The 17,795-nt window shown below is 54.9% G+C and overlaps 1 protein-coding gene across 1 annotated transcript in view; it reads left to right on the forward strand.

Moving 5' to 3' along the window:
• Positions 1–17,795, forward strand: part of TGME49_292020 (GCC2 and GCC3 domain-containing protein) — a 28,782-nt gene that overhangs the window by 5,308 nt on the left and 5,679 nt on the right. Inside the window, exons 6-10 of the mRNA XM_002368503.2 lie at positions 595–1,440; positions 1,902–1,940; positions 2,660–3,120; positions 3,383–16,275; positions 16,963–17,659. Of these exons, the coding sequence (XP_002368544.2) occupies positions 595–1,440; positions 1,902–1,940; positions 2,660–3,120; positions 3,383–16,275; positions 16,963–17,659 (14,936 nt within the window). The remainder of the gene's footprint in view (positions 1–594; positions 1,441–1,901; positions 1,941–2,659; positions 3,121–3,382; positions 16,276–16,962; positions 17,660–17,795) is intronic.

Genomic DNA, 17,795 nt, shown 5'->3' on the forward strand with positions numbered 1-17,795 from the left:
GACGCTGAACCCGTCAAAGACCCATTTGTTTCCGAGATTCTTATGGCGAGAAACGTGCCTCCCAGAATTGCCGTGACATCTCTCCATACTACACATTACTCGCTACGTCTGCGAATATAAACTACAGATTTGTCTGGTGCAGGATAGGCGCGCGCGCCAAAGTTCATTATGCACATCGTTTAGGCGTCTGTTTGGTCTTTTGGTTTCTGCTGATGGCATGGGACTGGAGAATTGAAAAAGAATGCCACGTTCTGTGCCTGGAGGCCTTTCTTTTGGATGCGGATCTCATCGCGATACGCTTCAACACGGTCTCAGTTGTTGACCTACTCGCTCACCATTCCACATGAAACGAGTAGCCGTTGGGGACCTACGTGCAACCAGGTTTTGAGAATTGTTTCAGGCGGGCCACGTGCAACAGGTGTGTCACATGGCACTCTGCACAGATTGTCACGAGTGGGAGTCTCTTTTCGAGAAGCAGGTCTTGGTGAAACCCTCGGTCAAACAGTGAGACAACTGAAATGCGAGGTCGAGGCATTTTTGACTGCGTATATCTGATCAATACGCCGTCTCCTTATCCTGTGTCGCTTTGTCCAGGGCCTTATCTAGAAACGACGACTCCGCAGGGGCAGAGCTCCACCGGTCCTCGCCTACCGCCGTATATCGGCTGCCTTCTCAGAAAGACTTGTGTCATTCAGTTCACCCTCACACGGCCAGACACGAGCAGTGACACGACTCTACCAGGGGCACACGGCACGATTTGGGGCGTTCCATCTGAAGGCGGCTTCTTGGCCGTCAAGGCAAACTGCATGGCTGTTAATGGGCCCATGATAGGTCCTTATCGCGTTACATCTACGGTGAATCTAGCGTCACTCGCTGCATTCAGGAGCGCGCGCCCTGGCCTCTACGAACTCTGCTACTGCAACACCAATTCGCCGGCTGTCAGTGTGGTGACAACTGGCGCCACTCCGGACACACAGTGCATGCACCAGAGCAGTTTCAACCAGCTGATTGCATCACTGGGTCTCACAAAATACAACGAAAATGTTGGGTTCTCACAGGCCGTGCAGCTTCCCACAGCGAGCGCGACGGTGTCGACAAAATCTGTGTTAGCGCTTCTGGGTCGAGACTCTTGGGGAGGCGTCCCGACCGTTTACTGCGGCTGGCAGAGCACAGGCAGGTCCTGTCCTTTCGACGTCCGTGTGACGAGCAACGGCAATTGGAAGCTTCGGCCTTTTACAACAAAACTCACCTTCTACCCCGTCGATAGCAGCGTGTTGGTTACCGATCTGTGCACTTCAGAAGAGTCACCAGCTATCGTCGTCTCAGTGACGATTCAGTCGGGTGATACTGGGAGTGCCATACTCGATGCTGAAGACGCCACTTCGCTGTTCTACTCTGTCTGCGAAGGCAAGAAATTCCTGGGCTACGTTGTCCTCAAAGGTATGTTGAAACGGTCTCACGAGAAATCGGCAGGCGTCGGTCGTTCTGCTTACCTCGCGTCATCTGCGTTCATTTCACGTTTCAAAATCGATTTGGGTTCGAATAGTGCACGCGCGGGGAAGCCCTGAACCTAGGGGGCAGACTCGGCGTTCTTAGCGGGGAGGTTCGGAGCACATCGAACTGCCCTTGCATCTGTTGTACCGCACCAAGTGGAAGAACGATCAGGAACTGGAACCACAGACAGCGACACTCGCAAACGGGGTATGGTGGTTGCCCATAGATGAAGGCGGCGTCGTAGAAAATGTTGGAACGTTTCTACTTTGGAGGCAACTCTGTGCTCCGTAACCCGACAACTGTGTTGGTACACCAGCCGACGTACTATATCGGGTTGTGTCCCGGAGTGTCGCTTGACGATGGCAGCAAGCCTTCCCTTTCTGCCATCTGTTGCGTGCTTTCTGCAGAGATCGGGAATGCCGTCGAAGCCAAGATCTCACTTGAAAGTAAGCTGCGGATGTATTCGACGGTGATAAGGGCACGCGTTTCTCAGTGCATCCACATGTGGGCAGCCGCAACATACGTACGAACACGACACAGATGGCAGGATGAAATCTAAACATGTACGCATACAATGGGACAAATCTGGTGGTGTGATGGGCTGTCGCCTAAATGCATATGCACGTGAATGTCGTTTTTTTGTGCACACACCTTGCTCGTAAGGTAGCACACCGGTGTACAGCGTGCTGTCGTCACTTATGGAGGCGTGCATCGTCACGCATACTTTGCGACTCTACTCGAGTTTTTTGTAACGAAAATCGTGGATTTCTGTTACAGTGACATGCGGCTCCGAGAGCGTTGCGTGTAGTCTCCAATTGATTACTGACGGAATCGTTTTCTGCAGACAGCATGGACATTGAACTCGTACATCTCTGCATATGACAGAGAGCTTTGTCTCACCAGACTGAGCGACGTGGAGAGAAGCGAATGCGCTGCATTCCAGACCATCGATTCTTATTCAAGTTATTTCTCCATATCTTGTCGTGACCAGTTGGCGAGTTGTCCGTTTTTGGGAAACATGAACGAGGTTCGATATCTACATGCTTGAGACTTGAGGATCCGGCGAGATGTTCTGTACCTTGACAGGTCTGTTCAGCCAAGTGGTGATCTGCGCTTCGGGTACATAAGGGGTGTTCTGGGTTTTGGTTTCTCCTTTGGCTTTCAGATGTTGTACTGTCGGATCAGACCAACGTGAATGCAGATGATGTAACGTTAATCCTCCGAGGTGAATTTACCGACGCGCTTCTGCTCAGAAGCAAGGTGGTTGCAGTTTCTGTCGAGAGTGCTACAGACTCTGATTGTAGCACACTGACGCTTGCAAGTCTGCCGGAGTCGTCGGTCACCATCGTCCCGTTCCCCACACTATCCTCGGGTACGGGCGACCTTGTTGAGCTCCATTTCAAGGCAGGACCGTCCGCAAAAAAGCTTTGTTGGATGGAAACGATTGCTATGGGAGCAGACCGAGATTCGCGCACCTTCTCGACATACCTCGTAACCTTCCCAAGGGCGTCAACTGTTCGGGAGCTGAGCCTTGAAGACTCACGATGCTTCGGTCCCAGTGACCACCCTTGCAGATTCCGTGTGACACCGGAACCTGTGCCGTCGGAGGAGAACCCAATCAATGCGGTACGTGTGAGCCCTCTCCTTTTTCCCATCCTGTGTTCAGCTGTTAGCCATGCTGTGTCTAGTTGTTTGACTTCGACAAAGTCCGTACGCGTCGTCCTTCACTCGGATTCGCTGCCTTACAAAAGAGACGGTTGCATGCGAACAGCTCCGAGACACCCTGTAGGTGCATTGTGGTGTCGACTGTGGGAGCAGACTCGATGTGATGGTAAGATGAGCTTTTCTGGACTTTTGGTTGTTTGGACTTTTGCTTTTTTTTTGTCAGTCGCCTTACCTCCCCTCGACCTTCCGTGTCTACGTCATGAAGGACGGGTGCCCGTCAAGTGCTGAAGACAGCGTCTTGGACGAGATTGACAACTCCAGTGGGGCGGACCCAGTGGCAGCCAATGCGAAGGGTATTCTGCTGGAGCTCGAGTGGGAATCCGAGAGTGCCATGCAAGCAGTCCTACAGCCGCAGTACTTCCCCTGGCTACAGGCGATCGGTTCTGCCAACCTGTGTTGGGTGTACACTCGTGGGAATGCTGAGACGGAGTGCCCCATTGGCAGCACTTCCTGCGGAGATACGTTCGGGAAGATGTACGCGGTCGGCCCCACATCAGATGTACAAGCAAACGTGGTAGTCTGTCTACCAGGAGCCCCAGAGCCCTGTCTTACTACAGTAGAAGGTGTCAATCTCAATCTGTACGAGAGGATAACGGACCGTATGGCAGCACTGGACACGTGTGGCTCCGACACCGGCATAGGACTTCTGACGCCGTGGGGACACTACGCTGGCCTTATCGGCTCGTCTCTGTCTGCCCTCGAGGACGGGGTGCTGAGGTCTCGATCCGGGCCTTCACATCCTTCTTCCGTTTCCCAACCCTCACCGTCGTTTGCTCTCCTAGGCCAGGGACTGTCACAGACAAAGGCCTCGTTTCACGGTTCCGACGGGAGGAGACGTGGATCAAAAAGTTTGATGTGGAGCTTTGCCACCGATAGTGACTTGACGGATCCGTCTTCAGGAAACACGCCATCGAATGCGACGAGTCTTGTTTTCCAAATTCCATTTGCGTCTGAGGGAGGCAGCCTCGAGCTCTGTTTCCGGACCGGGGAAAGCGACTCCGATGATCTGACACGATTCACCGAGCCCGTGGGCCACGTCGTATACGGTTGGCGCCTTCACGGGGCTACGTTGGCTGTTGAGGCGACAACCAATCCGAACGCGGTGTTTTACCGCGTCACTGTGGTCTCGGGAATTGACGCTGCAGGCGCCCGTTCTTCTACGGTTGTCTATCTCAAACCAGTGAAAGGGTATCCGGAAGGAACGACGGTGCCATGCGACTACGACTTGGACACCAGTGGAGATGTCGCACACCAGGTTCAGGGGCCTGTCGTGTCCTCCGATGTGGATGATGTGACTTGGGATGACGACCTAGGCGGGACGTCGTCGCCCGGCAGCTCAGCCTCCTTCAAGATTCCCCTTCTCCATTATCAGGGCATGGCAGTATGCTGGTCGCAGCTGGTGGAGGCGAGTCCCGCGCAGGGCTCGCACTCGCAGTCACCGTTTTCTGTGCGCAGCGCCACTCTCGTGGGCTACTTCGCGGGCCCTTCGCTTCCAGTCTTGGCCGAGAATTCGGACGTTGCCGTCGCTTGCGCTCTGGCGAAGACCACGTGCGAGATTGCAGTCGGTCCCGGCAGAGCGGCAGTCGATTACACGGGAGGCCTCGCAATAACACCCGCGTTTTTGGATGTGAGGGTGACAGTTGTTCTGGACGCAGAGCTTTTGGCGGCGCCCTGTCCCGATCCGTCCGACCCGGGCTACGAGAATGCGATACGAGCAACATCTCAGACCCGCCTTGTGCTACCAAGTGACGTGCTGACGCCAGAGCGTCAGACATTCTTGGTTGATTCGAACGCACGAGAACTCCTCAAGACCAACGGCAAGGCGGGCATTTGCTACCGTGTGGACAACTGCGCAACCGAGAGTGACGCCCCGACTTCTGATTGCACGAAGTTTCTGGGCTTGGCGCTCTGGGTAGGACCGACTGCTGAGACGCCCGACAAGGTAACGATCTGCAAGGCCCAACAACGAGACTGCCTGTTGAGAATCGACGGTTCAAACATGGATGTAGTGGACTACTCAGCTCCACGGGCGGCGTACGCAGCCACGTGTGGAGAACCCGGTCAGTACGTTACTGCGACGCTGGTACAGACCTCCAGCACTCCGTCGCAGGAGACCTTGGACTCGGACCTGGTCTCCAATGAGCATGCTTCTTGGGCGGCCTTCGCGTTTGCAATCCAACCCGCGTCGCTGTGGCGGCTCTGTTGGAATCCGTTCGATGCGGCCACTATGCAGGACGAGCCGGCTGAGGACCGGTTTGTCGTGAATCGCGGATTCCTCGTTTTTCCGGCCACGCCAGAGGTTGAGAGTGAGCGCGTAGAACTGGACAGCTCGTCCCAGACAATGCTCCGGCTCGTGATTAGCGCGATGGTCACGGAAGCCGCTCTAGAGAAGGTCTCCCGTCCTGACACTCCAGTGACAGAGCATTACGTCTATGTCAGCCCTCTGCTATCGCATGCAATTGGGGTGGCTGAGGATGTAGTGTGTGCAGATGCTGACGAGGAGACGAAGGTTCAATGGACCTCTGTAGACGCAAAGACGCCGACGGCTTTTGGGAACGAAGACTCGAATGACGCGGCAACAGCCTCGCGGATTCATTATTCGATCACTGCAATTTCCGTGGAACAGCAGGTGTGCTGGAGATCGGTCTATCGAGCAGAAGACGGAACAGTCGTGCACGAGGAGCGGATTTACCTGTCGAAGGTTCCTGCGGTTCTGACCCCCGAGCTGGATACGAGTGTTGCTAACCAGGTTTCCCCGCTGTTGACGTTTTGCTCGCTGGGAACTGAAGAGATGTGTTTGGTAACTCTAAAGCCAAGGGCTTCGTCAGACTCTACCCCTGCGACGTTCCCCCCGGGGGGCGAGTTGTATGTGGTACACGAAGGTGATTGCCCATCGGAAAGGGCCGATCCGAAACTAGTCAACGCAGCAGGCGACGGTGTGCCTACCACAGACACGACAGTTGTTCGTCTACACGTGGTGACATTCGACACCACAAGGGTGGCATTGGGCTTTCCCGAAGACGATCGAACATGGATGAGTGCGCGAAAAGCAGCCGCGCTCTGTTTTGTTTTCGGTGAGAACCAGTGCCCGGCATCGGGCGCGTGCGTTGAGAGGATAGGCATGATATACTGGCGGGGGCCGCGAGTTTTTGAGGACACACAGCTCCGTGTGTTGTGCAACGACCCACAAGGATGCGATATTTCTGTGACGGGTCTTAATCTGAACACGTACGACTTGTCATATAGCAGAGTTGCAGCGCTCGATTCATGCGGTGAGCCGGGAGGCCTCGGCCGTCTTGATATTGTCAGATACCCGGCTGGATACACACAGGACAGCCCTGTGGAGCCCTTGGACGACTACTTTACTTCCGATGACAGTTTCGGACAGGGGAGCTTTGCCATCAACAACATGGGTCGTGGTGTGTTGACATGCGGGGCCTCTGAAGCGGTTTCGGTGACGACAGCGTCTTGGGGACCAGCCGATTTACAAAATTCGAAGGTGGCCTGCGACCCTGTCGACGTGTTGGAGCACGTAGCTGCGCACTGTGAGGGGAAGGCGATTTGTGTCGTGTACCCTCACACGCCCAGAGATGACGAGACTGTCCGTTCTTACATCGGACTCAAACAGGAGGAGTTTCTTCGTCTTAGTGACCCTTGCCCTGGGACTGCAAATGAAGATCTACGGTTGGTTGGAACGCACACATGCGTTGCTGGAACGCGTAGCGTCACACCGGAGGTAGCAATGGTGGAGACGACGTCAAGAGTCGCTGCAGGAGGAGCTAACTACTCTAACCCATCTACGGACGCGATGGACATGGTCGTGAAGTTGCCTCCGGACATAGCGAAGGTGTACGAGTTATGTTGGAATCCTGATCCAGTCATTACCCTGCAGCCGGCACGGTACAACGTGAAGGTTGGAGTTGCTCAGATCGTCCCCGTCGCGGGACTGGTGGACCTAATTTCCACGGTGTTTGAGCGGATCGACGACGCGAATGTCGAGGTGGTATTGAGGGGTATTCTGGCCGAGGAGGTCGCGGTAAACACGTCTATTTATTTGAAACAGATTCCTGATGAGGGAGCGATCAGCTGCTCGAATGATGATCAGGAAAACGCCATCGGGAAAGCCACATTCATGAGCTACGAATCGGGAGATGCGGGGACGACCGTCATCCGATACCGCATTGCGGCGGTCGATTCCGAGAAGGCGGTTTGCTGGAGGTGGACGAGTCAAGACTTTGCGGCGGGTGGCGGAGGCGTACAGAGCATCCTGATCGGAACGTTGCCCGGAACGGTAAACCCGGTGTCTCGGGCGTGGGGCGAGATGATGTGTAGTTTGCCCGGAGGAACGGACTGTTCTATTGAATTCGAACCCGATAGGCTGCTAGGAACGTATCCAACCGAGGAGGAGCCCGGCTCAGGTGCTGTCACTGGCTTCACGGACTATGCACAGTTCGCCAACCTGCATTCCCATCTGCGAAAAGGTACAAAGATCGGGCTTATTGCGGGACGTGAGTCTTGCCCAGAGGACCCCCAGGACCTCGCGTATCAACGGTTCACCCAGACGGGGATTGCGGAGGGGGATATTTCGGATAGTGAAGTCCAGGAAACGACCATTGGACTTCCCATCTCGGGTGGAAAGCCGTCGTCGCTGGTTTCCACGATGTCAGTTGGTCTGCTGCATTGGCTCGCTGTCCATAAAGACGCGATTGTTTGCTGGGTGAACGCAGATGAATGCAAAACGACGAAGACCCCCCGTTTCGCAACCTGTACTGCGACAGTTGGAACGCTAAGCTGGAAAGGGCCGATTCCAACTGAGTGGTCGGTAACTGCAGTTGATCTTGTGTGCAGAACGGGCGGCAGATGCCGCCTCAAGATTCCCGGGCGGAACATGTTCAAACTGGACCTTTCCGAGTCACCTGTGGCAATTGTCAGAACTTGTGGGGGGGACGAGGGGCCTGGTATAGCGAAACTCCAACAGACTCCGGTGCTGTATCCAAGCCAGCAGGCCGACGACGGTGTGCAGAGTGGTTCACTGCTTCAGACAACGATGTCGCTTTCCAGCAACCAACGTCGAGCAGTTAGACAGCTGAGACGTTCTTGCAAGATGGGAAGCGAGGATCATGCGGACAGATGTGACACGAGATTAGCAACGGGGAATACAGCAATGGGTTTTGCCGCCGGCAGTCGGCGACACCCAAGCTTCATGGAAGTTCTGCTTGGGAGTCGGAAAGCCCCGTCGAGTTCCGTAGATGATTCGATCGAGGTGGTCACGACCATCAAAACTGGAGGCGAGTATGCAATTTGTTGGAATCCCTCCGCCCTCAGCACAAACTTGTCGGACTTCACGGTAAACATTGGCCGCGTGTTCAGTTATGGCTTGGAACAAATTGATGCCTTGTGCTACAGCGGTAGCTACTGCGAACTAAACTTCACGTACATTGGAAGTTCGAATCCGACGTTGTTTGTCGGTGTCAAGGCCGTCGACTGCTCCGATCCAGACCTCACCACAGAGTTGGGGAGCGGCGGGGTTTTCAAAACCACTGGACGGAACACGATCAGTCTGAGCGAACCCATTCCGAGGCGACCTCAGTCGAGTCGTGTCTCATACAAGCTGTGCTGGTGCGATATGAATGAGGTGCAAGAGTGCGTGGGCACTTCCTACTCGGCTCCCGTTGGAACGCTGACTGTGCAATTCATCGAAGAGAAGGCTGTGGCGTGCCAGGAGGCCGTCGGAGCGTGCAGTATCTCGTTTGACGCCTCAGATTTCCAAGGCGATTCTTCGGGAACCATCTTTCTGACCCAGTATTCCGGTACGAATGCCGACTGCATGCAGCCCAAGAAATATGTTCCACATGTGTCTGCGATATTCGGAAACATCGTTGTTCAAGTCGATCAAGCTACGCTCGCTGCTACACTCGGGCAACACGCGGCAGAGCAGGGATCGTTCGCTATTTGTCGTCAGATGACGGCGGCAATCGATGAATACACTGGCTCGTCCAATGCTGTTCCTGAGGCCGATGAAAACCAAGTCGAATCCGCCGAACCTGAACAAAATGCCGAGGGAGAAACCCCCGAACAAGGTGCGGAAGAAGCGGGCGGAAACGCTGCGGAACCTGGTGCCGAGTCAGGTACCCAGGAAGGTGCGGTGACACCTGGTGTCGAACCTGATGGCGGAGAGCCCGTAGCTCCTGAGGTTGACTCTGGTGGCGGAGAGTCTGTAGCCCCTGGGGTTGACTCTGGTGGCGGAGATTCCGTAGCCCCTGGGGTTGACTCTGGTAGCGGAGTCGCTGGGACTGCTAGTGAGGGAGTGGATGAACAGTCAGACTTGACTACATCACAGCCGGAAGACCTTGAGGCAAAATCCCAGACGGCACTCGGAATGGTCCAGCTGGACGATACAGGCTCCGACACTTCACTGCAGGTCACGTCGAGTCCTGCCCTTCTGGGCGTCTTGCAGTTTGCAGGGCCTGCCTCAACAGAATATCAGGACGAGACTCAGGTCGCCGTGCTGGGGATGGCCACCCGTATTGCGGTGGTTACCCAAGGTTTCGATCGGTTCATTGACACGGATATCACGGCCGACAGTTCAGACATTCCCACCGGCGTGGCACACGTGCGACTCGTTCCGGCAGGTGGCTGCGGTCATGATAACGGTTCCAACTCTGTTGTGCTAAGTCTGTCGCAGGTCATTCAAAAAGAAAGCGACCTCCCGGAGAAGGCCATTTACAGTCAAGAGGAGATTCTTCAGATCAACACTGGCGCAATCCGGAAACTCGATGTGTGTTGGTGTGACCTTGGGACAGCCTGCAAAAAAGACACAGACTTCACGATCCGAGTGCTCTCTGTCGGGCTCGTGGCGCCTGAACAAGACCTTGCTGTGAAATGTCCATGTGGATCCAAGTGTCCTTTCGAGTTCCAAGGAGTTTCTGAAGCCCCGCAACATGGCGTGGAGCCCGACTACTTTGTCAAGAACGACGGGTGCTCAGGGGCACCTGCGGAGCTTCCAGACCAAGGCCATCTCGTCACCGTTGTTTCATCTGCCATTGCAGCAGAGCACTCGGATGACGCTGTGGCCGACGTGGACCGTTCACCAGCCGGTGAACTGGAGACATTGAATAAGCAGATACAAGCATTTAGAGCAGAAGTGGATCGCACGTCCGTATTTGCCAGTGGGACGACAGAAGGGTCGCGAGAATACGCCATTTGCTACTGTGCATTCAGAACGGGAGGATGCGCGAATGATGCACTCATAAGAATCGGGACGTTGACGGTCTACGACGTATGGAGGGACAAGATGTCTGCTGTAGTGGCAGACGATGTCACCATTCGCCCTCCGAGCCCACCATTCTCTGGGATACAGGGCACCTTGTATGCGCAAGCGGGGGCTGTGACGCTGCCTGTTTCCACTTTACCAGACAAGGCTTACCAGATAGATTTGTCTACGTTAGAGGGTCGACGGACGCCTGCATCGGTTGTGGATGTCCGCTACTGTGAATCTGAGGTTACTCAGAGTTGCGATGACGAAGGTGCGCCTCGCATTGACTTGACACAAATTGAGCTGAAAGGGCCTGTTTCGCTTTCGTTCGAAGACGAGTGCAGGCTGGGTTTTAGATGCACCATTGTTACAGAGGTGTTTAATCCTACAGAAGAAGAGAAGCTGGCGGCCCTTGCTTCGTGCGGGAGTTCCTCGGAACACGACTACGGCCTCAGCAGCGGAGTCAGAACAGCAGAGGACAATCCGGCGAAGGCGGTGGAGGTGACATTTGAATGGGAGAAGACTCTGCCGGATGTCGGACGTTCAGAGCTGGACTTCTGCTGGTGTAAGAAAACCAACCAGGTTGACTGTTCGTCAGTCGACCAATATACCCTCAAAGTTGGAACTCTTTATATCACCGGACTAGCAGCCGGCCAGGAAGCGACATGCCATGTGGGGTCGGTCTGTGTTGCACATCTTAAGGGTTACAGGCTTGTTGAGGAGGTTGTTAATGTGCGCGTGGTGGCAGGGGAATGCGGAACAGCTGGGAGTGAAATAAGCGGGTTGCCGAATGGCGGTATCTTCGTGCCGGAGCAGGTTGCCGAGAGCAGTGCAGAGGTCAGCCTCATAGAACCGTTTTTCGGCTTGGCGGTAGAGACCGCTGCCATCTGTCAGTGCCCAATGCCGACCCAGGCGTGTGAATCCGAAGCTGACTATGCATGGGAAGCTGGGAGGTATATTTTCTCAGGACCTTCGGAGCGGGTTGTTATCAACGCATTATCGGGGCAGGGTGTCGAGGTTGAAATACCGTGGCGAGGGGAGCAGGATACCGCGTCTGACTTTTTCATACTCACACGTGACACGATGTGTAGTGGCACGACCAGTGGGCTTATTGATGGCGTGGTGGATAACGGTTTAGGGCACCTTGAAGATGGCGAGGTCGCCTGGGAGGAGTTCGCCTACCACGGCGGGATCTATTCGGTGTGCTATTGCCGACGCTCTACTCCACTGGCTACCGGAAGTGCAAATCCGTTCAGTGGAGGAAGCGCATCGGCTTCACAGCATTTGTGTGGAACAGTCGCGGAGTACCGGGTGTCCGTGGCACTCGTGCTCCTTTCAGGTCCTGTAACATCCAACGCGATTTTCTCTTGTTTCGGAGGACTCGCGTGCCACGTTGATATTTCGGTTGCTGGCGGTGATTCACTCGAGAGCCAAGAGTTTCTTGACAGCGCAGCGCTTCAGGTTTCTACGGAATCCTGTGGCGCTGACGTTATCATGGAGGCCATGCTTTCTGACTCGGAAGAATCGAGCGACACGCTCGACGACTCAAGTTCCGACGCGCAGATGAAAACGTTCAATCAGAGATTCGGTTTTCCCAATGTGGTAACTGTCTCTGCTGGCTACTATGTAGCTTGCTGGAAGCCTGCGACGTCGTCACCAGCCCTGCTCCTGGGCGACTTTGTCGTTAAGGGACCAGTCGCCGACAAAACGCCCTTAGAATCTTCGAGTGGCGAGGACATAGACGTGGCCGTCACCTATGTTGGACTTGAGAGTTCTGACGAAGCGAAAGCGATGCGCATTCAAATTGCCCCCATTCCCGAAGGGAGGGAAAATGACGCCTTTGACTGTGCCAGCCTCAATCTGAGCGAGGCCCAGCCGTATTTGCGGTACACGAACCTTAATCGGGCCCCGGATACTGTCGAGAGCGTTTCTGTACAGTTTTCGCGAATTGTCTGGAAAGCGGTGAGCATCCTCATCGATAACCAGTCGCCGAACGTGCTTCCGGGCAGCTATTTCGCCATCTGCTTCTGCAATGGGAACCGTGGGGATTGCAGCGTGAGCGAAAACTACTTTTTCCAAACAAACAAGTGGGCCGTCGGAGGGCTTTCTCAGAGAACGTTGGATGAACCGTTACCAGTGGGAAGGACGATCACGTTGACTTTACCAGGGAAACGTCTCCCTCTGCACAATCACCTGATGCTGCTTCCCTCACTCGATCGATCGACTTTCGCCGAACGTCACTGCGGTGACGCTGGAGGGGCAGGCGATGGCCGCATTATCTCGGCAACGCGACTCGCGCATGTCACGGACTGGGTCGCGTTCAAAGAAGTGACAATAACATCGGCTTCGAGGACCACTCTTATGTGCTGGTGCGGCGGAGACAACTGCCAGACAGGGGACAAGTTCAGAACCTTTGTCGGTTCCCTTTCTGTTGAGTTCCCCAAATTTGAGGCGACCTCGGCAGTCATTGGAGGCACGTTCACAGTGACGTTGCGTGGCTCCGTGCTCCGCGCGCAAGACGCGATCACAGTCGTGGATCAAAGCAAACAATGTGGCGAAGAGGGTACGGACGAAATGGATGCTTCTGCTGTAGAAGTCCCCGTAGGTTTAGAAGTCACCGACCTGATACAGCTTCGCCAAGCTCGCGTGGTTCAGGCCGATTCCACTGCGGATAGCACCTCTCTCAGTGTGGCTGACACGAGTACGCCGCTCGTTTGGCAATCCTGGCCCATCAAGACAAAGCCGTCCGTATCGGGGAGACTCCGTGTTTGCTACTGTTCGAGCGAAGGAGGAGTCTGCACAGGCGCCAGCCGCTTCAGTGTCTGGGTGGGCAATGTGCAGGTCAAGGGTCCGTCCACGGGAGAGGTGGAGATTGTTACGGTCGACGGAGAAGCGAAGGTTGAGACATCCGGAGTGTCCTTGGCTCTCACGGACAAGCTGAGAATATTTGCGAAGTCACTGGCGGCTTCAGATACAGTCAGAGACAGGCGCGAGCTCTGCGAATCGGGGATAACTGCCGAGTCTACGACAGTCGTGGCAGACTACGTGAGTCCTGACGGAAGGACCGAAACATTCCCTGTAGATCTGGAGCCAGGGTTTCGTTACGTTCTCTGCTGGTCAGGTGGGACGGGTGCATCCACCCAGTCTGCTAGGGCAAAACCAGCCGTCACCAGAGCGGCTCCAACCGTCAACTTGCCCTCGTTATATAGGGCAAACAGCGGTTCAAATGCCTCCACAGTACAACTCGCTGAGGAAGCGACAGCGGCGTTGAACATGTTGCAGCAGGCCGCCAGCACCGGGTCGGCAACGTCGGCTCTCGCCCCGCATGCCGAAACGGAGACACCCACAGAAACGTGGAGTTACCTTGATGCGATCACGCCTACAGGCTTCAGCACTGGCCTCGAGTTTCGGCTCGTTCAGAACTTCGAGAGTGAGGTACTGTACATACCGGGTTCCCCGAACGTGTCGCACAGCTACGTGGCTTACGTGGGTCAGAAGGACTTGCAAGCGGACTGCGAAGAGATCAAGCAAAACCCGTTGATCACGATGGAAACGATGATTCACATCCAGGACGACAGCGTGAGTTTCTCAGTTGGAAGGATTTCTGAGGCAGGTCTATACCCAGTTTGCGTGTGCGACTCCACTGCAAACGAGTGCTACGACGTCGGGACAGCACATGTGGATAAGACATACTGGAAGACAGTGGCGGAACTCGTGTACGACAACAGATTTTTTATGCTCCCCTGCGTAACTCGGGGCATCCAGGCATCGGCTGCTGATGGCCAGTCTTGGAGTGAAGATCGCGTCTGGCTACCCGATGGCATGGGCGCGTGGTCGTTCGTCTTGACAACGACGGACTCAGACTCGAAGCCGGCGCCGGTTCTGAAACGTACCCCTGCTACAGGTTCGAAAGCGGCGACATGGGTAAACTTTTATGAGAAGGGCCTGAGGTCAACGGTTGCATGCGCCACGGGCTCCGGACAGCGCATCTTTTTTCTTGGTCCTGGAGTAGTGTACATGATGGATCCTGTGCCGGGGCTGACGCCGGATTTATCGACTGCCACAGGCCAGATGTTCACGCACTCCGTCTTGAAACCAGTTGACTTTTCTGTTCGAGAACCGTACATCTTCTTTTCCGACTACGAGACGCAGGTGATTACGTCGATCAACATTGAAAACCCATCCCTGACCCACGCCTTCTTCCCTACTGATCCTGTCATGCTGTTTTCGGCGGGCGTAAAAGTTATGGACACGGACGAAAACTTTATGGCGCTCTGTGTGGCAGACACCTTCAACCACATTGTGGGTCGTCTGAACATCAGTTTCGACACGATGAACAAGCCACAAAGCCAGGTGACAGGGACGCCGTGGACTGCCTACTTCGGAACACCGAAGACGGCACAGAACGGCATCAACGGGTTTTCTTACCCTTTTGCGCTCACTAGTTACAGCCCTCAGTCAACCTCTGAAGCCGAGCTTATGTCTTTGCTCCTTGTCACAGAGCTCGTGTCAGATCGGCTCGTCTTTTTGGATCTGTCGAACAATGGGTTGACATTTTACAAGCAGATTAGTCTCAGTGAACGTCACCTGATCTCAGGATTGCAGAGTGTCGACAAGACCGTGATGCTTATTTCCAGGGCCTGGCCACCTACATCAAAGTCCGGGGGTATGGATGCCTACGTCTCCCTGCTTAATCTGGAAGACGTAGGTGGTGATCTTTACTTCACGTACCCCGATTTCCGCTCCAAGCTCCAGTCTGGTCTTTTCTACTCGTTTGAGCCCCTCATAACAGGATCCGTCATTCAGTCGTTCAAAGAGGTTTCCGGCAGCGATCTTGCTAAAATGGGCCTGACGCTTAACTCGGCAACAGGAGTCATCAGTGGGACTGTCTCCCACACAGGTCCGTTCACAATCGCTGTTGCAGGGGGCGACCTGCTGGAGACATTCACGTGGACAATTAGTGGAGAAGCTGGATGCCGCTCGGGTGAATACTTCGACAGTACAAATAATGCATGCGAGCTCTGTCCTGTGGGCACGTTCCGTGACCAGGAAGCGAATCTTCAAAAGTGCCACGACATCAAGCCGTACAGTACGACGCTGTCGCCGGGGTCAACTCATCTTGCCCAATGTCGCTGCTTCCCTGGATTCGAAATTGGAAACTTAGGTGACTGCCACCCGTGTGGCGCCGGCACGTACAAGTCGTCGATCTCTGATACCAAATGCACGGGAAGATGTCCCGGAAACATGCACAGTTACATTCAAGGGGCCGAGAACGAGGAGGACCTGCTCTGCATGTGCGACGCTGGCTACTACGAGGACGGTGGTGGATGCACGCCGTGTCAGCAGGGATACTATTGCCCCGGAGAGCACTCGCCACCTGAACCGTGCCCCGAAAACCATACAACAAAAGGAGGGGCGAGCAAGAGCATTAGCGACTGCGTTTGTGTCGCGGGCTACACCAAACAAGGAGACGCGTGTGTTGAGTGTGACAGACTGTCGTATAAAGGCACCACCGGAAATGACGCCTGCACGGGCTGTCCACAGCCAGCTGCCAAGGGTGACCGCGACGCGCTTATTGCTTCGACAAAACTAGACGAGGCCCAGTTCACGACAAAGCCTGGAGCGAAAAAGGTTAGCGACTGCATGCTGTGTGCGAGCGGCTTCTTCTACGATGTGTCAAATGGTGGCTGTACACCATGCCGAAAGAACTACTATTGCCCAGGAACGGACCAAGAGCCTCGTGCCTGCGTCGAGAATGCCACCACTCTCCGGGGAGGTGCAGAGTCAACCTTCGACTGCAAGTAAGTGGGAAGGAGGGAACTGTGGCAGTTTCGTGGGCAGCTCTTGGTTTATTCTTGCGTTGAAGACAAACCAAATACGTGTCCCGTTCCTGCACCCCTTCATGCAAAAATTCCGATACTCGTATAAGCCAGGAGACTGCAGCGAAACGCGGCTATAGCACTCTCACGAGAAAATATTCAGCACGGCGTTCTAGACTGACAAGGCCGTATATGAGCAGTTTTAGATGAATGGCCGTGTCCGTCAAGAGTGTTGTGCATGTGGTGGTGACATTGGCGAGCCTGCCCGGTGAATTCCGCCAGTGCACAATTGACTCAGCCGTCAGCGACGTACTGTCGTCGCTGCTGGTGACACAGGCATTGTATCAGCAAGTCGTGTAATCGAATGTCCGCCACTCACGCTTGACCGGAAGTAGCTGCTCCGCCATTCATTGAGTGCATGCCACAAACACCCGTGAGAGCATGAAAATAAGCCGTCGTAAGGCAGCCTCTATTGCATTTGCCGCAGATGCTCACGGCTGCCGTGACCGGCGAAACTGCTGGAACGCAGGACGCTCACTGGCGCAAGTCTAAGCCGGCGGTTGCCTCCTTCGGTGGTCGTTGGTTCCACAAGTATGTTTCGCACAAGAAGCAGTTACGGCTGCACGTCGTGAAAGTTCGACGCTGGCTCGTTTTGACTGTTTTTTTCAGATGCCCCAAAGGTTATGGCGGATCCGTTGCACGCAATCCTCTGGACAAGGCCATTGTGTGTGTGGCGTGCCCGAAGAACACGTTCCAGCACTTGGATGGTGTCATGACAGACTGTCTTCCCTGCCCGCCTTTCACGATGACGAAGTCGACAAAGTCAGCATCTTTCAGTGCATGCGTGGCACGACCTGGCTTCTACCTCTCGAGCCGCCTTTCGGACATGTCGCGAAGCCTAGCCGAGTCACGATCGGACGACGGCACAGTGGGGGACGACGTGGACTTGGACGACAATGCGCTCTCTGGCACAACAAATTCTGGGTGGACGACGTCGAGCTCCAATTCAGAGAGAGTTCGAAAAGCAGAGGTGCAATACGAAAACATGAGCGATGAGGAGTTGCTGGATCTGCCGCGACTGTGCCAAAGGGGCACAGGCCTTATCGACATTTTGCTGCCCGAAGTCAAGATGCAAAAATATACAAACTCATTCGAACAGTGCATCATCGCTTGTGCACGAAATGTATACTGCACGTCACTGACGTTCACAAACGAGGGCAACGCTGTTCCGGCTATGACCGCAAGCGTGACGAATCACACGGGCACCTTCATAATAGGCTACTGGATCTGCGAGCTCCATATGTACGGGCCGCCGGTGGACCAGGAAACGGTCGCCAGCATCACGGATCCCATCACCGAGACCGTGGTACGCTTCACCTTCTTCATTAGTTCGTCAGGTCGTACGATTGCGTAGACAATTGGCGAAAGGCTTCTCTTTCGCATGCCACGCTCGCCGCGGAACAGGACTTGCATACGCAGGATCGTTGCCTGACGGTTCGCAG

The sequence above is a fragment of the Toxoplasma gondii genome, chromosome IX, assembly GCF_000006565.2.
Source record: "Toxoplasma gondii ME49 chromosome IX, whole genome shotgun sequence".
Classification (NCBI taxonomy): domain Eukaryota; phylum Apicomplexa; class Conoidasida; order Eucoccidiorida; family Sarcocystidae; genus Toxoplasma; species Toxoplasma gondii.